Below are 21,358 nucleotides of genomic sequence, written 5' to 3'. Positions count from 1 at the left end.
ACTGGACGTGGGTGGGAGAGATTCTTCCCAACAGTGGGGCCGTGTCGGACCGGAGAAATGTACTGCTACACTGTCCTGTTGACTGAAACATCCTTACACAGTGTGTGACTGAATAAACTTCACTGTAGAACTAGACTGAATGAGCCACAGCACCTTTTCTGCTGTAACTATCAGACCTTTTGGGGTTTACATGGAATTGCCTTGGTGTCTTTATGAATTTTGACACCTTGGATGGAGTGTTTTCTGATTTATTAAGGACAGTCAAGTCTTAGGAAAGTTTTGTTTTTCCCTTAGAATATGTTTGTGTGTCTGCTACTTACTTGAGTACCATTCTGGTGTTTTCAAGGTAGCTACTGTATCTATGGTTCATTTTTTTTTTTTTTAAAGAATAAATCTTACATTCCTGCCCTTTTTTTTTTAAAGATTTATTTATTTAGTATCTATACACAGTGTTCTGCTTGCTTGCATGTACCTGAACACTAGAAGAGGGCACCACATCTCATTACAGATTGTTGTGAGCCACCATGTGGTTGCTGGGAATTGAACTCAGGACCTCTAGAAGAGTAGCCAGTGCTCTTAACCTCTGAGCCATTTCTCCAGCCCTCTATGGTTCATTTTATGAAAACTTTATTGGAAATGATAGTTCTTTCCTTGAAATACACAAATGCCTATTTCAAGTTTGCATCTTTCATAGATTGTAGTGTCTTCCCATCTAATACATCGGCTCCTTGTTTAAGGATTCTCTTGTGTACATAATCTGTGGATATGGTAAGGTCCTAAGAGGTCAGTCATTTGCTTTCCATTGCTAAAGTGTAGGAGGGGACCTTATTATCATGTAACACACACGCATATGGACATTACATTAACAAAAATAGATGTTATCTAAGTATACCTTAAGTTTGTTATTTGATTTACTTGTGTACCTATCCCTGCCACAAAAAAATAAAAATGTTCTTTATTCATGTATCCACTTCCCCAATCTGAAAAGAAGCAATGGGAAATTCATTCTGTCCTTATGACTCAGGCACCTCACCTAGTACCTCAAGATTGATCTGGCTTTTTGAGGCAGGGTTTCTCTGTGTGCCCTTGCTGGCCTCTAACTCTCAGAGATCTGTCTGCCTTTGCCTAACAAGCGCTGAGATTAAAGGTGTGCACCACCCACCCGTCCCCAGATGGCTTTCTATTTCAGTATTTTGTCAGAGACTAATTTCATAGCCTGTGTTCTGCTGTGTTCATCACACAGATGACTTAGCAGTGAACAGCAGCAGACGTAGAGCTGCCGCTTGGGTGACGGCTTGAGCGCCCCCAACCCCCACTTCAGGCTGGACTCAGACTTGGACAGTCCTCCTGTCTTAGTTAGCCTCCCAGTGCCATGCTTTCAGTCTTGAACTACCACACCTGGCTCTAGACTTTTCTGTCTAGACCTTCCTGGAAGGCCACAAAATCTAAGGGAATGAAAAGTAGTAGATTAGGTCAGAAGTAAGCATACAGAAAGTATCAGTGCCAGTATTTCCAGAGAAGTAACTACTGTAGGCCATAAGTTTACAAGTTGGACTTCTAATCAGTGGTATAGGCTAAATGATTGTACACTGTATTTACTATTCTCTTCATGGACCTTGTGTGGTACATATTGTTGGCATATTCATTTTGTGCATGCAGAAATTAAGCGATAATGGAATGTGGCTTAGCCTGCTCTGGATTTATGTGCAGGTAATAATCTACTGTGGAGCCCATCTAACTTAGAATCTTTAGTTGTGGAGGAGGGATAGTTCTCTATGACAATATCCTTGATGGCTAACTCCTTTTCAGATGGCAACTCTTGGGGAAGCTCGCCTAAGAGAGATGGAAGCTTTGCAGTCCCTCAGATTTGCCAATGAAGGAAAATTGATGTCACCTGTTCAAGATGTGGAGATGAAAGTCTGCCTGTGTCAGAAGACTCCAGCGACTCCCATGATCCAGTGTGAACTCTGCAGGGATGCTTTCCACACTAGCTGTGTAGCAGCACCCAGTATTTCACAAAGCCCTCGGATTTGGCTTTGTCCTCATTGTCGGAGGTCAGAGAAGCCTCCATTAGAGAAAATTCTGCCCCTGCTGGCCTCCCTACAACGTATTCGAGTCCGTCTTCCTGAGGGCGATGCACTTCGCTATATGATTGAAAGAACCGTGAACTGGCAACATAGAGCCCAGCAATTGCTTTCTTCAGGGAATCTAAAACTTGTACAAGACCAAGTGGGCTCTGGACTGTTGTTTAGCAGATGGCAGGCCTCAGCAGGACAGACACCAGAGACAAACAAGGTGAGCCAGCCTGGGTTTTGTAGGGTATTGACCTCTGCATGGCTCTGTTGTTCCGTCTGGTGTTCCCTTCCTGAGAGCATCTCTCCTGTGACTAGCATTCATACGGCACTAACTTACCTATCACTTCTCTCTTCAGTGGCAATTCGCCGCTGCTCTGTCTGTCCTTTTAGTTTTCTCTCTCCCTGACTGTCAGGGGTTTTGTTTGTTTGCCTTAAAAATGATCCTTCTTAACTGTTACTGTGTGTGCTCATGCACGTGCATGATGGGCACTGCCTGAGTAGGAATGTCCAACAGTTCTCTCCTGTTCCTTCACCCGGGTTGCTCTGAGAGCTCTGGTGGTCAGGCCACCAAACAGGCCCTGCTGTTTGTTTTTGAGATGAGGCCTCACCTAGCCCAGTGGTCATGAACACACTGTATCTGAGGATGATGCTGAGCTTTTTTTGTCCTCTTGCCTCTGTCTCCTGAGTGCTGAGGTTATAGGCCTGTGAGATGATTGGGTTCTGGGGATTCCGACTAGGGCTTCATGCATGCTAGTCAAACGCTTGAAGCTGAACTGCACCCCCACTGTCAGGAGTCTTTCTTAGACGTTCTGTTTCTGTCGTGCACGCGTGTACCTTTTTGTATAACAGATAATTTTTCTACTTTATTCTGTTAACCTGTATGCATGTTTAATTTATGCATATACTTTTATTTTAAATTTTTGCTTGATTGAAATTTTTTTCCTTTCATGTAAATCACTGTAGAAAGGGAAACCACCTGCTTTGTTCTTTTAGCCTTTAAAGGAGGAATAGTATTTGAAGGGTTCAGATGCATTTGCACATTTTTGTGTATGTTTGTGTATGTAGGCCCCTGGGCAGATTCCTTAGGAGTTGTCTACCTTTTTTTTTTTTTTTTTTTTTTTTTTTTGAGACAGGGTTTCTCACTAGAATCCAAGGCTCACCAGTTAAGCTAGCTTGCCTGGCCAGTGGATGTCAAGAATCTGCTTGTCCCCTACTCTCTGGTGCTGGGATTGATTACTAGTAAATGCTACCATGCCTACCTTATTGTTTGGTCTGTTTGTTTGCTTGCTTTAATGTGGGTGCTGGAGATCAAACACGTGTGTTCATGCTTATGACAAACACGTTACAAACTGAGCTCTCTCATGATCTTATCACGAATTATTAAAAGGTAGATTCTCTGACCACGTTGCAGTGGATGTTCAGTTTCCCAGTCTGCTGTAGATGGGCTGCCGGAAAAGAGTGAAGAGAAAAGAAAGTGCAGTTAGACTGGCAAGTCAATCTTAGCCGGGCACTGGTGGCGCACACCTTTAATCCCAGCACTCAGGAGGCAGAGGCAGGCGGATCTCTGTGAGTTCGAGGCCAGCCTGGGCTACAGAGTGAGTTCCAGGAAAGGCACAAAGCTACACAGAGAAACCCTGTCTCAAACAGCAACAATAGCAACAACAACAAAAAGATTTGAAGATTTATTATTTATGTGTAGGTGTGTTTTGCTTGCATGTACATGTGTACCACGTGTGTGCCTGATGCCTGTAGAGGTCTGAAGAAGGCACTGGACTCCCCTGGTACTGGGTTGCACTATGTGGGTGTTGGAAATTGAACCCAGGTCCATTGCAAGAGCAAGTGCTCTTAACTGCTGAGCCAACTCTGCTGCCCCTTTCAATTATTTTTTATAATGATGTGTTTGTGTACAAAATCGGCTCTCTCCTTCCATCCTGTGAGCCCTGGTCACTGAACTCAGGTCATTTGGCTGAACCATTTTGCTGGGCCCCTATCCCAATATATTCTGTAACAAAGATATTCACAAACTGGGCATAGTGGAACTCACCTGTATCCTTAGCTATTCAGAAGACTGAGGCAGTTAGGATCATTTGAGCATGGGCGTTTTAGACCAGGCTGGACAGTGTAGAGACACCCCATCTCTCTAAACACCTCAAGGCATAGCCTGGTGTGTTTGCCTGGGATTTGACTCCCAGCACCACACAGGAGAGGAAAGGAGGAGAGAGTCACAATTCTTGGGCTTGGCTGATCACAGATGCGGGAGTTGAGTGCTTAGCAGAGCACAGGTAAGGACTGAAAACTGCCCGTCTTGCTTCCGAAACAGCGAGTGAGTGGTTCAAGTAGCCCGCAGGAGAGCCACTGCGCTCCTCTATCTATCGCGGGTGTGCTGCCGAGAGTTTATCAGTGAAGGGAAGGACATGTTGTGGCTTGTTTTTGGGGACAGGGTTTCATAGAGCCGTGGATGTCCTCACATCCTGTCCCTCCTGAGGTCACCCTCAAGTGCTGGGCTCACAGGACGTCAGTGCCAGAGTTGATCTGTCCCTTGAGAGAAAATGGGGTCCCAATATTTTCACTTCTGAGATCAGTCTGAGTAAAATTGAGAAGTTGAATGGCTTTGTTTCTAGGAGGGTTGGTTTGTCCAGTTTTGGATGCCAGAGGAGACTTAACTGAAAAAATAATCTTTTATTTGAGAAGCTACTTTCATTGGACTGGTAGGAGTGTTTTCAATCTGTCAAAGCCTTGTAATAAGTGTTTCTCTTCCGTTAGGTGTCTCAACCTCCTGGTACAGCATCCTTTTCATTGCCTGATGACTGGGACAACAGAAGCTCATATTTACATTCTCCCTTCTCTGCTGGACAGAGTTGTGTCCCCCTTCATGGTTTGTATTTTATTTTATACTATTCCTAGATAGTAACAGGCCACCTTGACTATGTTTTTGTAATAGATGATCTGTTATCCTAAAGAACTGTATGCTTGCCAGGTATGGTGTTGCATATGTATAACATCAGCATTCAGGAGGCTGAGGCAGGAGGATTATGAGTTCAAGGCCTTCTGGGCTACAATTAGCAAGGTCTTGTTTCAAAAATAACAAACCCAAACCAAAGACCTTTATTACTATGCATTTTCTACATAGTGAAGTGATGGCTCTTATTTGAAGATGTATAAATGCGAAGGATACAGGAATGCATCCTCTATTACTCTTAGGGATAACACTAAGGATAATAGAGGGACCCCATATTTGAAACCTACCTCATTTCTCTTTTTTTCCTTCTTCAGATAAGGCCTCAAATTCAATGTTTAGTCAAAAATGATCCTTTTTTTTAAAAAAAGCATTTATTTATTTAACTTGTGTGGGTGTTTTCACTGCCTGTATGTCTATACCGTGTGCATGCAGTGCCTACAAATGCCATCAGATCCCTGGGACTGTAATTACAGACAGTTGTGAGCCACCATGTGGGTACTGGGAGTTGAACCCGGGTCCTCTGGAAGAGCAGCCAGTGCTCTTACCTTCTGAGCCATCTCTCCAGCCCCAGACAATGATCTTGAACTCATGGTCTAGGTTCCACCTGCCAAGTGCTGGGATTACAGGTGTATACTATCACACCTGGCTTTCTCTTCCCCCTTCTCCTCTCCCTCGTCTTCTTACTGTGTGTGTGTGTGTGTGTGTGTGTGTGTGTGTGTGTGTGTGTGTGTGTGTGTTTGCGATGGGGGTTTCATTAGCCAGAGTTGGCCACAAAGTCTGAGGATGAACTTGAACTCCTGATCCTCCTAATTCCATATCTGAGGTGCTGTGTACCACCATACATAGCCCTCCTTAGAGTTCTGCCTAAAGTTTCAGTGACCCTTTGTCATACTTTTCACTGTGTTTAGTCATGGGGCCTGAGCTCCTTGCTCTACTCAAATTTGTTGATGCTCTAGGCCAGCAGTTTCTTCTTCTAGTTTCTTCTCTGTAGACCTGTCTGTCCTCAAACTTGCAGAGGGAACCTGTCTTTGCCTCTCAAGTGCATGTGCCGCCACCACCTGGCCCACCTTGCAGGCCAGCAGTTTCTTTAGTGATAGTGAAATCTGTCAACACAGAAGACAGGATCTGTTTTGTATTAGCAATAGGTAAAGATTGAATTCTGATGGAGTGGTATTTCCCCTGGAACCAAAGTCTTAGGGAATCTACCTTAGCCTCTCTTTGTTGTATTATGGTGTCTTAGTGTTTCTATTGCTGTGAAGAGACACCATGACCACAGGAAATAAAGGGAAAACACATATAATTGGGGTGACCTTAAACTACTGCAGGTAGCAGGAAGTGAACTGACACACCAGGCGTGGCTGGAGCATGTAGGAGACTCGGAGCCTGCTCCCCACAGTGACACACTTCCTCCAACAAAGCCATACTTCCTAATAGTGCCACTCCCTGTTTGGGGAACTTATGGGGGCCAATGACATTCAAACTACCACATATGGTTCAGGCACATTATATAAACCTAACAAACTGACCACAATGAAAGGAAGAGGTGTGGGGAGTCTTGTGTGCCTGACAAACTTAAATGTGTATGTACTAAATCTCTCTGTTCCCTTTATGATTGGGTTTGGTCTTGAACAGGTGTGAGTCTAGAAGTGAATGAACTGTTGATGGAAGCCCAGCTGCTCCAGGTATCCCTTCCTGAAATTCAGGAGCTTTATCAGACTTTACTTACAAAGCCAAGCTCTGCTCAGCCAACTGACCGAAGCTCACCAGTTAGAGCCAGTAGTGAAAAGGTGAGTGACAGGCTGCTGGGGAGCAAGTCTGCAGCAAACTGTGCACCTCACAGCTCTCTTCTGTAACAGAAGAGAACCTGAGACATTTGTCTGTGTCTGGATTTTTTCTTTTTTGCTTTTTAGGGAACTGTTCTCATCACTCCATTGAGATAGTATAGTGAGAAGTAGGATTATTATAGAAGCAATGCTATAAAGATGAAAATTGTAGCTGAAAGGGCTTTTTGTTAGTAAATATTTTAAAGATGCTAGATAGCAAATGCTTTTCTTTACTTCTCCAAACCGGGAGGCTAAGTCTGTGGATGTAGAGGCTGAGGGTGTTTATCTTTGATGCTGAAAGACATGTAATGTCCTGTTCCCCATCCCGCCTCCCCTCACCCCCACCTCTCTCTCGTGTATTTTTGTATGATGTGTGTTTATGTGTATACGTTTCTGCTGCATGTGGATCCTTGATTCATTGAGATGGGATCTCTGAATTGGGCAAAGAGCTTGCAGATGGGCTATTCTTGTTAGCCATCTTGCTCCAGGGATCCCTTGTCTCTGCCTTACAAGGCTGAAACCACAGCCAAGCCACCACAGCCATTGAGTATTGACATAGATTTGGGGGCGTCCCTCTGGTTCATTAACTGCTGAGCCATCTCCCCAGCCCCTGTAATGTCCTGTGTCTCAACATAGTTAAGGAGCCTCTGCTCCCTTCTAGCTCTGTAAGGAGCCTGACACATACACAAAGCCCCTCAGAATATAATCAGGATTAAAAAAAAAAGGACTAGGAAAACTGAAGCCACAATGAAAAGACCCTCATGGAAGGTGCCCTGAAGACTGATTACAGACCGAGTTAATCAGTTAATTTTACTTCTGGAAGGGTTGGAATGTATGTCCTTCACAAACAGAACAGCCAGTCACTCACTCAAGGTAGAAAGAAGGGTCTGTGTATCTTCGTTCTTCTGGTGCCAGTGGGCCACCTTGAGGGTCAGTCCTGTCATTAACGTCTTTTCCCAGTGCTACCCCAGTTCACAAATAATACTGAGGAGGGATCCTGGGCGTAAGCTGGTTGTTCTTGAGGATTAGGAGTGAAGAGATGATATGGTAGGGTTAGGAAGCAATATATGCTGAAGCTTCATTTGGTTTCTTGGTTGTGTATTTTCTTTAGTTGCATCAGTTTTAGTAATGGGCAAACTGAAGGCTAAAACTACTGAATTTCCCATCTCCCACCCAGAATGATTGCCTTCGAGGGAAGCGAGATGGAGTTAACAGTCTTGAGAGAAAACTGAAGAGACGCCCAGAAAGAGAAGGCCTTCCCAGTGAACGGTGGGATCGAGTTAAAAAAATGCGGACCCCCCAAAAGAAGAAAATCAAATTGAGTCACCCCAAGGACATGAACAGTTTCAAATTAGAAAGAGAGCGTAGCTATGACTCAGTCCGTAATGCTGAAACTCATTCCCTGCCCTCAGACACATCCTACTCCGAACAGGAGGACTCTGAGGATGAAGATGCCATCTGTCCAGCTGTGAGCTGCCTGCAGCCAGAAGGAGATGAGGTCAGTGAGGTTTGGGCCATAGAGGACGTGCTTTCCCTTAACTCAGAAACCCTGTAAGCTAGACCTCATCTCCTTGGGTCTTTCTCCTCTGCTTGTCTGCTTTGAGCTGATCTGAAAGGATTGCTCAGTTTCCCCTACTGATATCTCTGCTTTTAACCATCGGTCCTGGGTCTCCTCCCTTTTCTTGAAGAAACTCTGGTTCTTCCCTTTTTTCCTTCTCTGCTCCTCCAGCTTTCGCCATCCCGGCGCCCGGAAGGTGGGAGGGATGCTGATGGAGTGCCCTTGTGCTTACGGTCACAGGGCAGCACTGTCTACCCTAAAGCAGGCACAACTTGAAGAGTGACTCTGCCTCGGTTGCTTTGGCGGTGGGACAGCTACACTCCTGTGGTTAGCTGTTGTGCCAGAGGCCCCAGTGCTGGGACAGTGGCCGTTAGTGGCAAACGGCCTGAATATCTTGAGGCTGGCCCGCCCAATTTTGAATGGCATTTTTTTCCTCTGAACACCCCATCTCCCTGCTCTTTGTAACCAGGTGGACTGGGTCCAGTGTGACGGAAGCTGCAATCAGTGGTTTCACCAGGTCTGTGTTGGTGTCTCTCCAGAGATGGCAGAGAAAGAAGACTACATCTGTGTGCGCTGTTCTGCAAAGGACGCACCCAGCCGAAAGTAAAAACAAAACCCACTCTCTTCCTGTAATTCAGGACTCCAACAAGAAGCTCTCCTTCCTCAATCTCAGCAAAGCTACAGGACTGGTCAAGCCAGCCTGTGCACGGTGCTATTTCTATTACTGGCGGGATCATTTTTCCAGAACTCTTTGAAAAAAAGAAAAAAACAACTAAAAAAATTTTTGACACTTTTTGTATTTTTTTCCTTAAGAGCTGTTTGTGGTTGTTGAAGTTTAAAATGCTGACTGTTTTTTGCAGGGGTCTCTACCGATTTCGAAGGTATTGGAGTTTGCACCTTTCCGTGTACAGCATTAACATTATACTTCTGCCTGGGATTTACCGACTTAAGAGTCCAACTCAGTTTCAGGGCCCAGAAAGGGCATCAGAATTCCAGTAACCCTCACTGAGTAACCGTTCTCCTGCACTCTGTTGTTACCACACTGGGGGAATTTACGTTTTTCACTTTGGGGTTTTTGTTCCTTTCTTTGCTTCTTTTTCTTTCTGGTAGGCTAGGTTTATTTATCTGAGCAATAACTTCTATGTTGGTTTCAGTGGCTGGAATTAAAACAAAACAAACTTCTAAACAGTGTGTTGGTGCTTTAGCATTTGGTTAATGTACAGGACGCAAATGTCTGGTTTCTAGTGTCACTGATGAACTAGTGATTAGAAAGAGACTGCGCTGTCATCACCACGGCTGTAGTTTGCCTTTGTCCTGCCCATTTCTTCTTTTTAGATTGTATCAAATGTTGCAGTTTATATTGTGGAATAATAAATCCTTGGTCCTATTGTAACACTAGACTTCAGCGTCTTCTGCCCTCGACCTTGTGGGCCTACAGAACCAGACAGGGTTGCTTGTTTTCGCTTCTCCCCAGGCAGGCTGCAGCAGAAATGTGTTTGCTTCAAACTTTCGGAGAGTCTGTCTTTATAACCGGATTCTTTACATTGGCCCTTGCCTTCGTGCCCCACTAAGAAAGAACCCCTGTCTTCAAAGACCAGAGCCAGTCCTTCAAGCCATGCTGTTTATAAATAAGCTCTCAGAATGTTGAAGTTGCCCCTACATCACTCCAGACTTCAAATAAGTCCTTATGGAATGCTTTTTATCATATTTGAATTGTCAGGGAAATTTGGTTGAGGGTTAAGATGCTGTGATTCATCCTCTTAGAGGGTTGGTTTTATTGTATCAGTTGAAGCGAAATTTGGGACTACCAGCTCTACCTGCCTGGGATTCCTTTCCCACCTCTGTATTTCCACCCGTCTTTACTGGTTGTGAACAGCCCCCAGCTGTTTGCCTCCATTCTGCAGAGGGAAGGGTTAGCCGTCAGCAGAACGAACATTAGGCTCCTGCTTTTCCTAAGTTGTGGCAGACCCTTCTTCTCCTCACTGTCCATAGCCATAAGCCTGACGGTGGGTAGAATTAGTAGATCTTCAATAAAACATCAAAAACCAGTTTGTGATGTGGCAGAGATGTACATGTACTGTCCCTTTTATGCAATGCAGACGATTAAATCTGTTTAAGGATAACTCCTATCAATCCACAGTGTCCTGCAAATGCTGGGATGTTTCTTCTTGTCTTGAAGGGGGCACTCTGAAGGCCAGGGGCGCAGCTCAGTGGTAGAGCATTTGCCTAGCATAAGCAAGACCCTGGATTCCATACCCTGCACTACTGAAAGTAAATAAGGCTCGAAGAACAAAGAACTGCTGCTAAAAGAAAGTCTGACTTTTGAGGCCTTTACCCATCCAGTATAAGCCTTCCTTCCCTCCAGATCTTAATAGTAGTTTGGTTTGCTCATTTGAGATAAGAGTTTCATGTGTCCCCAAGCTGGCCATGTAGCCAAGGGTGACATTGAACTTGTGGTTGTCCTGCCTCTACCCCTGAGTTCTGGGATTACAGATGTGCTCTACGATGCCTGATTCATGTGGTGCCAGGGAATCAAATTGAGAGGGCCTTGTGCCCAGGCAATCACTGTACCTTGTGCACAGTCTCTGATATTAACGTCCTTGCTGGGATAGCTGCTACTTCATTAGTGGGAGATTGGAACTGTCTCCTCTCCAAGCGGGAATCATGTTTGTCTTTTCTTTCTTTATTTCTTTTTTCCTTTTTTAATGTCAAGTTGATAACAGTGTCAGCTGCACAAAAATCATACTATGAGTCAAAAATCAGATAACACCTAGGTTTTCTTCAGTTCTTTAAGTGCATTTATCTATGCTACTTTGTGTAGTACCAAACACTGCAGATATTAGAGACATTTGGCTTCCAACTTTAGTGCCTGACTATAGACTAAGACTTTATAAAAAAAATTACATTTCATTATGCATTAGATTTGAAGCTTGCTGATACTTTAGTAGTGGTTCTCAACTTATGGGTCGAGAGCCCTTTAACAAACCTATCTCCAAAGATATTTACAGTATAATAACAATACCAAAATTACAGTTATGAAATAGCAAAGACAATATTATGGTTGAGGGGTCACCACAACATGAGGGACTATATTAAAGGGTCGCACATTAGGAAAGTTGAGAACCACTGCCTTGGAGGAATTTTGGATATGTGGAGGAAAGGTAAAATGGCCAGTGACTTGAGTTTCTGTCTTAGTGGTCCTGCAGTCCCTGCGCTTGGAGGAGAGAGTACTGGGGTTAGAGCGTGAGTCAGGGTGGGCAGTTAATGGGCAAACATCAAGATTAGAGCACTCTGTAGCAAAGGCTGGAATAGAATGCTCCACCTCACTTCAGGGACTTACTGGAAGGTTTCTTATGCAGAATAAAGAGCTTGTTTTCTATGAAGCTAATAGCTGGAGAAAGAATAATTTGACCTAGCTGTCAAGAGGCTCACTTGGGGCTGGGGAGAGTGGAGCACCTCTTTCCGAGGTGGACAGTAATACAAACCTGCTTCATTCTGTCACTGAGACTTAAGACAATGAAATGGTCTGGGAATGTAGTTTCTTAGAGTACTTGTCAACGTCTGTGAAACCCTCATCTTGATGCTCCAGCACTGCACACACATACACACAAAGTATGGTGGCACATGCATGTAATCCCAAAGAGGATTTTGCCTTCATTCAAGGCCAGCCTGTGTCAAGCAGCAAGACCCTGTTTAAAACAAAAGGGGTTGGGGATTTAGCTCAGTGGTAGAGCTCTTGCTTAACGAGCTGGATTCGGTCCCTGGGTTCGGTCCTCAGCTTTGGCAAAAACAAAACAAAACAAAAAACAGAGAGAGAGGGGGGGGGAGAGAGAGAGAGATTAATATCTTCTGATTTTGTGGAATTGGTGAGGATGTACCTAGCTTGCCCACCATTAAAAGCAGTGTGGGAACCTGGTGTGGTGGCACACACTTCCAATCTCAGCCCCTAGGATGCTGAGTCAGGACTGTGTGGGGCCATCCTGGGTTACATAGTGAGACAGCCTCCAAAAGCTGAGACAGTAAGACCCGGCTTTTGGGTGTTCTGTGATTTGCTGGAGGACAGTAGATGATTCCCTGGCAGTGGCTGAAACTGGGTTTCTCAACAAGGCTATACTCCAAAGGTCTGTTTTGTGGGGCCAGTTGTTTCCTCCCTTTACCTGGGTCTCAGGGATGACATTGGGCTGCCAGGCTTCTGCACCAAGCACCTTTCCCCATGAGCCAACTCCAGCCCCAAGGCCTTTGTAGTGGGTTTCGACATTTCCCTCTTCCCACTGATAATCTGGATGAAGACCTGCTTATGTCTGGAAACAGGCATGAAGAGGTATTTAGCACTCATGGATGTTTTCCTGGGCCCAGTCCTGCTGGGGTTCTCCATGTAACTGACTGAATAGATTCCTATATACTTGTCATGGGGTGAGCAGGCATTTTCAATTGATCACAAACATTAAGCCAGAGCTGGTCATTCAGTAACAAACTGACTTGTGTTAGTCTGTGCTATGCGTCGGCCTATATTAAAATGTCCTGTTGAGCTGGGGATGAGGCGCAGTGAAAATGCTTGCCTAGCATGAGTGAGGCCCTGAGTTTGGTTTCCTCCTGCCACGATGCTGCAGAAATACTGAATCTGGGATACTGCTTGTGGAGAAGAACTTCAGAAGAGCAGCGAAGGAGCTATCATTGTTGTGAGCTCCATTTGGGGTGTCCTTGCTCAACAGTGACTGAAACACCAGTCTCCCTGGCTTCTCCCTTGGTGGCCTTCTGTCCTCAGTCCTTTGCATGTGGCTCAAATTTCTCATCTTTGTCTGAGAGGCTTCATGTGTAACCTGTAAAGAAAATGCTGCTAAAACGTTCTAAACAAAAATGGTATAAAGCAATACTGTTGTGAATCCATTTTCCAGGCATAATCAATTTGTAAGGTATCTTTCACTCTTTGAAGACTTATGTAAACAAAATTCGTGTTTAAGCATTACATAAGAATGTTTCTTCTGTACATTTCTATCAGCATAAATGAGGCAACTCAAGCCAGCCAGCACCCCCAGTTTGGGTTCTGGGATAAAGAGTAGAGAGCTGTGATCCGGTGATTTTGGATATGTTTTGAGTTTTTGGGCTAACCGGCCTTGTAATGGAGGAATGGAATAATGAGGTTCTTGATCTGTTCCATGTGATTAGAGACCACAGGGCTGTTCTTTCTGTTTGATAGAAACACAGAAATGTAAATTACCTTGAACATTGCTTCCACTGAGTGAGCAAAAGCAAACAAGCAGGACTTTTTGTTGATTCAAGTGGAGTAGTGTCTGGAAGTAAAATAAAAGCGTGGGGGTGTGTGGGGTGGCAGTCCTCGGATGAGTGTTCCGCTGCTCCTTTTCCAGGTTGGCTTATCTGTTCGCTGACTGCCACTCCATCCGTGGCCACCAGATAGCACCATTTTGTTTCCTCGAGTGCTGTGGAGCCTTTTGATATTTAAGTTTATCCTGTTTAGTGGTCAAAAGAAGGGAAGCAAATTAGTGAGTTTAGGCAATCTTCGGTAAGATGATCAGTGGTTTAAGGGCTCCAGGTTTTCCTAGGGGAGAAAATACTGTGCATCAGATTAGTCACTTGCCACGTTGCAACAGAAAACCCAACACAAGCAGATGAAGGCTTTATTTTGGACCTTAGTTTAAGGGTACGGTCCACCATGGTGTGGCTTCAGCGATAGCTTGAGATTTCATCTGCGGCCAGGGAGCAGAGAGGGGAATAGCAATGTTCAACCTAGAAGAACCACTAATAGACATGCCCAAATATTTGTCTCCAACTTATTCTTACCCCATCGAGCTGATAATATAAACCATCATAATTGCTTTCTCCAAATTCCATCTTTGAGTAGGTTTATGTACTGACTCCAGGAAGAACAAAGGTTCTCCTTATGGGCACTAGCATTTAGGTGGCTGGCTTTGGTCAGACTGAGGTGTGCTCATGGGAAACCTCATTCTCCCCGAACCATATTCACTGGAGAAGATTTGAGAGCAGTGGGCACTTACTGAGGGTCCATAATTGCTAGGTCCTAAGGAAGTGATCACCCCTAGGACAACCTGGAGAGTGAGCCTTGGGGAAGCCATTGTTAAGGATGTGTGACTAGAACTGAGTAGCGAACCTGTGTGAGGCTTGATGCCAAATCCCAGGTTTTGCCATTGATTCATGACAACCACAAACCCCCCCCCCCCCCCCCCCCCCCGGAGCCGAGGACTGAACCCAGGGCCTAGTGCTCTACCACTGAGCTAAATCCCAAACCCCAGAAAACCACACTTTTGTGTTTTTTTTGAGACAAGATTTCTTTGTGTAGGCCTGGCTATCCTGGAACTCACTTTGTAGACCAGGCTGGCTTTGAACTCACAGAGACCTGCCTGCCTCTGCCTCCCAAGTGCTGGGATTAAAGGCATGTGTCACTACCACCACCGGGTGACTACCACACTTTTTTTTTTTTTTTAAAGATTTATTTTTATGTGTGTTGTGTTGCCTGCATGTATGTCTGTGTGAAGATGCCAGAGCACCTGGAACTAGAATTACAGTGAGCTGCCGTGTGGGTGCTGGGAATTGATCTCTGATCCTTTTGGAGAGCAGTCAGTGCTCTTACCTGCTAAGCTATTTCTCTAGCCCCGGCAACCACACTTTTTAATGTTTCTGTCTCATTCGTGTGTGAGAACATGAGTGAGGGGGCAGGACAACTTGGAGTTGGCTCTACCGTGTGGGTCCCAGGGATGAACCCTGGTTGTCAGGCACAACCATAAATCCCTTTACCCACTGAGCCATCTCACTGGCCCTCGTTGAATTTTTAGAAAAACACTTCTGTAGCAAGTCCTACCAAACACACTCTTAGAGATTTACACACATCTAATCCTTCTAATACGAGGGAGAATTTCCCTGTAGGTAAGCATGGGGTTTTTGTCGTTTTTAATGTGTATGAGTGTTTTGACTACATGCATGTCTGTGCACCGTGTTATGTCAGGGAGGTCAGGAGAGGGTGTTGGATCTTCTGGGACTGGAGGAGCTATAGATGGTTGTGAACTACCATGTGGGTGCTGGGAACTGTACCTGTGTCCTCTAGAAGAGCAGTCAGTGCTCTTGATCACCGAGCCATATCTCCTCAGCTCCAGGATGAGATTTTTTTTTTAATTTATTTTTAATCATGCATTACGTGTTCATGTCTGTGCAAGAGAAGTCATATCTGGAGCTGGAGTTCCAGGCAGCTGTGAACCACCTTACGTGGGTGCTGGGAATGGAAGAGTACATACATTCTCACTGAGTCATCCCTCCAGCCCTGGGGACTTTAAAAATGTCTGTGAGAATGTATGCCACGTGTGGGTGGTGCCTTCAGGAGCTAGAATGGAGTGCCGGGCAGCTGTGAGCTGCCCAGGGTGGGTGCCTGGGGAAAGCTGGGTCTTCTGGGAGAGCAGGATGAACTCAACCACTGAGCCTTCTCTTCAGGTCCAAGGTTGGGATTTTGATGTCAAAATTATGCCTCTAGTCATGAGCTTTATAGAATTTAAAGTGAGCATGTCTGTTCTAATTTTAATGTAACACAATGAGACCACTGAGCAGCATGGGAGGTTGGAGAAGGGTGGATGTTTTCTAGGCCTGGGGAAGTCACAGGAAACTTCTAACACATGGCAGCAGAGGGCAGCAGAGGATGGGGGCTGGACTACTTCCCTAGTTCCTAGGGCTGGAGCTGGGCCTGCTGGAGGAAAGGCAAGGTAGACATAGGTGCCCAAGGTCATGCTCCAGTCCTTTGCTCTTAAACTAGACATTAGGCTCAGTGTTGCACCTCTCCAAGTTCTTAAGCTCATCTGAACCGCTGTTTGGGGAGGAAATTGGGTTGTAGAATTAAGACTAAAGCTCAGGGTTTGGATTTGTATTCCACCAAATGGTAGAAGTCAGTTGGTAAATTAGTGATGGTCCGTATTATGAGCCCAGCATGTTGAACATCTCCTGTATTCTCAGGGCTGCACATCTACATAGAATCTTGGGCTCTTAGAGAACATGGTGAAGCTCAAGGTTCAGCATCAGAAGGGCTGTACAAATAGATCGTGGTTTCTTTGGGCATTTTGTTTTTGAAACTCGATTTCTCTATGTATGCAGTCCTGGCTCTTCTGGAACTCACTATGTAGACCAAGCTGGCCTTGCACTTAGAAAGATCTGCTTGCCTTTGCTCCCGAGTGTTGGGATTACAGGTGTGTACCACCATGCCCAGCTCTTCTTGATTTCTTGCTATATTGGACATAAGGGAACTTAGAAGAAAACAACAACAAGGCTTTGAAAAGGCAAAACATTGAATTGACATGATCTGTGTCACTGCCAAACTGCCTTTGTGACCTTGCTGAGGATGGGGCCTGCCACACAAAGTGAACCAGGTGCACACGATCCTCAGGGGGTTACACATGTGCTGGCACATGCCTATAACCCAGGTACTTCAGAGGCTGGGCCAGGAAGAGTGCAGCTTTGAGCTTGCATCCCACTACACATAGATTATCTAGAAAGACTATTAACAACAAAACAAAAACGTTCCGGGGACATTCTGTTTTTATCTGCCTCTCTCTAAAGTTTGTTGTGGCCCCCTTAAGCACCATTTAGATCAGAGGCATTGACTACAAACTGTTTCAGTACGGGTGTTTTCTGAGTGGGGTGAGGTCCTGACTCAGCAGGATCCTTGGATATTGAGACTGGGTACCAACCGTCCAGACAGCAGGAGTGGAGAAGCATGGACATGGTCCCAGGAGCCTGCTCAGTCCTGGTAAGGGGAAGGCAGGAACACGATGGATATTGGGAAAGCTGAGGAAGAAGCATTTGAAATTACAACATGTAGTGTATGGCTGGCAGAGTTGTGTCTGCTCTGCTGTATCAACTTGTAATCCAGTGTAACACTCTCTATTCTTCAGATAAAGGAACTGGGCAAATGTTAACGCTGAAGGCCAGCACTGGGGGGGCTGACATAACAGGATCATGAGGACGAGGCCAGACTGGGATATACTGAGATCGTCTCAAAATAAAAAACCCAGAAGTCGGGGGAAGGCCACCCAGCTGGTACACACAAAGAGAAGTCAGTCCCAGATTCTGAGCCTTTGCGGATGGAAAGGCTGGTGACTTCTCTTGAGGCTAGACTCGGAGAAACATGGTTCCAGGGCAGTGAACCCTGCTGCTAGCCTGGGCAGTGGTTCTTCCTCACCCTCAGTGGGTAAGGCTTATAGAAGCTTTTTTGGGGGGAAGATTCTTCTTCTTAAACTGAGTGAGTATTTCAGTCAAGCTGGAAATGGACTTCAGGCCCAGGGCTCTTCTTCAGAGACTGGGCCACATGCATAAGCAAGGATCCTGCCCTTGGGAGGACCCTGCCCTTGGGGCTACTGGCCAGTGGCTGGCAGCCCTACCCTGGCGTTCAGCTCCCAGACACCTCTGCCACTGTGAACAAAGTCCCCTCAGCTGGGGCCGACCCAGGCATATCTATTGAGTTTTTGGCAAATAGTAACTCAGTCTAAGAAAACAAACCCTTTAGATGATGGACCTGCTCAAGCAAAAGTGGGAAAGCTCAAGGTGACTAGTCTACCTGAGGAAAGGGAACCCTAGTACCAGGCAGGTCAGGTTCCAGCAGGCTGCTCTCGTGGCAGAATCTTCCTGGGCACAAGCACCTTGTCAGCGCTCCAGACTCAGGTAAGAAGAGACCTTGGAGGCGGAGGTGCTGACGGATCTTAGCTGCACACATAGCCATATAAAATACAAACAAGCTGGCCAAGGGAAGGAGCAGGGAGCTAGCTCAGGATGTCTGTTCTAGTCTCTTCACCCCAACCAAACACCACCAGTAATCCCTAGGCTTCCAGACTTATCGGCTTTCCTTGTGAAAGACATTCAACTTCTCTGAGGCAAATTGTGTGGTGAGTTAGAAGACTTGGTGGCCTACTGGAAGTCGTTATGTTGTTCTTAGGAGCGATTCCCAAGCATCCATGCTCTGCTGGCCTAAGCCACTTTACTCACAGGTAAGTGAGCTGAGATTCAAACTCAGGCAGTCAGGATCCAGAACTGAAACTGGCGAGTCACACATCCCAGCCCCATGGGCATTTTGATTTAGTGTTTGGTTTGTTTGTTTTTAAAGGGGTTTCACTCTGTATTCCAGGCTGGTATGGAGCTCACTGTGTAGCTCAGGCTGGCCTTGAACTTAGAGAAATCTACTGCAGTGTACTGAGTGCTAGGATTACTGGTATGCCATCATTCCTAGCTTTTAATTTGTCCGTGTTGAGGGGTGTGGGGTCAAACCCAAGGTTTTTGTACTTATTAAAGAAGTGCTGCACCATTGGGCTACATCTCCTCCCCCACATGGAAGGGACCTCACAAGCAAGCCCTTCAGTCTAACCCCAGAGTTTTTCTGAACTTCATTTCTTTAGTGACTTTGATTCAGTTGCCTTCCCAAGAAAAATCAAAGAGCTGGTCTCTGGAATCTACATGATTTTGCCCTAGCTTCTCTGACCTTCCAACGGTCCCAAGACTACCCCACACCATGACCTCACAAAGCCATTTCCTCTTTTCTAAGCATAGCAATAGTAGCTACCTTTTAGCTACTTAATATTTTTCTAGATTTATTTAATGTATAAGGTTGTTTTGCCTGTGTTTATGTTTGGGCATCATGTGCATGCAGTGCCCATGGAGGCCAGAAGAGGGCATCAGATCCCATGTAACTAAAGAGTTCCAAGACATCATGGTGCTGGTTCTGAACCAGTCTTCTGGAAACAGCCCATGCTCTAAACTGCTGAGCCATCTCTCCAGCCCCATGAACTCTTCAGTCAGATCTATCTCCTAAGGTGCTGAAAGTCTTCATTCAACCAGTAAGGAAATGGGCTTTAGTGGGGTCACGGGACTGTTCTGCTTCTCGGCTCAAGCTCTTCAGTGAGCACACTGCATTTGTCTGTTTTCTTCGGCACTGCTCCCTGGGAACATCCTTCCCACAGAGGCAGATGAAAGGTTCTTCCTTAGGAGAAGTCCACAGTCAGTTTCTGCTCCTCTGGAGTGGTGGCTCTCCCTATGAGGCTATAGCTCTCACCGGGATCCAACCACACCTTAACTTACCTCTTGGTACATATATACCTCACTCTGCTGTAAGGTGGCTGAGAGCTTGAGGTGTGTCAGTGTCCCCTCCTCCTTGCCAGTTCCTAGCCAGTCACAGTGACCACAGTCACTCCTGAGAGCCAGAAGTGAGCGGTGAGATGTGATGGGCACATGCACGCAACAAGCTGCAGCTCCAGAGACTTGCTCCGCCTCTACTGGTGGGCCTGGGAGATGTGTCAGCCCTGAAGCTTCTTCCCCACTGTCCTCCATTGAGGCGTCTGGCGCTCATTTCCCATAGCCAGGGTCCTTCTGGAAGGCAGTTCTGATACAACCCCAATTTATGGAGAGTTTCATGGGCAATAGGAGATTAAAGTGCCAGGCTTAATTATTCCAAAAGAGTTCCAGCTGATTTGCTCTTCATCTCGTCATGGTGACGAGCTTCAAAGCCCATGGGTGCCTTCTCAAAAGGAAAGACACCCTGCCCTGCAAAGCTTTGTACGATTGCTAATTCTGAACAATTTGTTCTTCACATTTCAGAAAGCTTACAGCTCCCTCCACGCAGTATCTCTCTGTGTTAGCTAGCTCACCAAGAGTGTTCAGTACACTGGGTGGGCAGAATAATTCAGAGCCCTCTCCTGCCCATTCAGAGGGGTGAAAGCCAAGGCTCATTCCAACTGTCTGGGCCATAGAGTTCCATGTGTCATGAAGCTTGGCGCTTTACCAAGAGCAGTCATCTGCTGGTGTGTCTCAGGGTGCTTCTTGTTTTGAATCTGAGAAGATCACTTATGCTTTCAGACAATTCTGAAAGACAAAGTCCTTACAATTGTCCCCAGTCCCTGAGATCTGGTAAGCCAGGATCATTATTTAAACTTAATGAGTTTCTTCCATAAGCTAGATATAGTCCTGAAAACTTGAAGTTTCCTTCCTAGGACCATAAAGTTACACAGGACTCCTCTGTCCTCTCCATTCTGCTGTATTCAAGAATTTCATCATAATTAGATAGTAATTTTTAATAAGATTTATTATTTTATGCATATGAGTGTTTTGTTTGCATCTATGTCTGTACTACCTGGGTGCCCAATACCCATGGAAGCCAGAAGAGGGCACTGGATCCCCTGGAACTTGATTTATGGATGGTGGTGAGCCACCTTGTTGGTGCTGGGAACCAAATCCAAGCCCTCTGAAAGACCAGTAAACGCTGGTAACTGATGACCCATATTTCCAGCTCTTGGAGCCCACTGAGGTTTCCAGTGGCTTTACCCATTGGGGCTGCTTAAGAGGATGACTGGGCCACTGGCCTGGGTACCAGGTGTTTGTAAGGGTCCACACTTGGCTGTATCTAGCAGGGGGTGGTCTTTTCTCTTGGCATTAAAAAGCCCTTTGAATAAAGTTCTGGGCTGGTGGGTTTTGACCCAGGCCCTCTCGAGGCGATCCTGTGTTTCTATCTTCTCATCATCTAGGGATCTCTTTCTATCTAAATATTTCCCACTTTTCCCTGCTCAAGAGGACCCTGATTGTAAAAGTGGGGGCTGGTCCCCCACATCCAGCTACAGTAGTTATGTTGATTATTTTGTTTGTTGCACAATGAATAAATAATTATAGTCCACCCTGGGAGACTTGTCCTTTACCATTCCTTAGATCAGGATTTATCCACTGGTTGATTGATTGAGACATGGTCTTTCCGTGTACTGCTTGTCCTGCAACTCTGTGTAGACCAGGCTGGCCTCACAGAGATCCGCCAGCCTTTGCCTCCTGAGTGCTGGGATTAAATCATGTACCACTACACCCAGACAGGATTTTTATTTTTAATTAAAATTTAAGATAATGTATGGATTAAATGGTGTCTCACTTTAATTCGTGTTTTAGCCTTTCCCATTTCATGAGT

General features: G+C 45.6%; 1 protein-coding gene across 1 annotated transcript in view; it reads left to right on the top strand.

Moving 5' to 3' along the window:
• Positions 1–10,544, top strand: part of Kdm5b (lysine demethylase 5B) — a 74,118-nt gene extending 63,574 nt beyond the window's left edge. The window contains exons 23-27 of the mRNA XM_036202153.1: positions 1,810–2,295; positions 4,839–4,950; positions 6,667–6,821; positions 8,035–8,355; positions 8,885–10,544. Of these exons, the coding sequence (XP_036058046.1) occupies positions 1,810–2,295; positions 4,839–4,950; positions 6,667–6,821; positions 8,035–8,355; positions 8,885–9,022 (1,212 nt within the window). The 3' untranslated portion in view covers positions 9,023–10,544. The remainder of the gene's footprint in view (positions 1–1,809; positions 2,296–4,838; positions 4,951–6,666; positions 6,822–8,034; positions 8,356–8,884) is intronic.
• Positions 10,545–21,358: the final 10,814 nt, after the last annotated feature.

The sequence above is a fragment of the Onychomys torridus genome, chromosome 11, assembly GCF_903995425.1.
Source record: "Onychomys torridus chromosome 11, mOncTor1.1, whole genome shotgun sequence".
Classification (NCBI taxonomy): Eukaryota; Metazoa; Chordata; class Mammalia; order Rodentia; family Cricetidae; genus Onychomys; species Onychomys torridus.
This window is presented reverse-complemented; position numbering and strand designations above follow the sequence as displayed.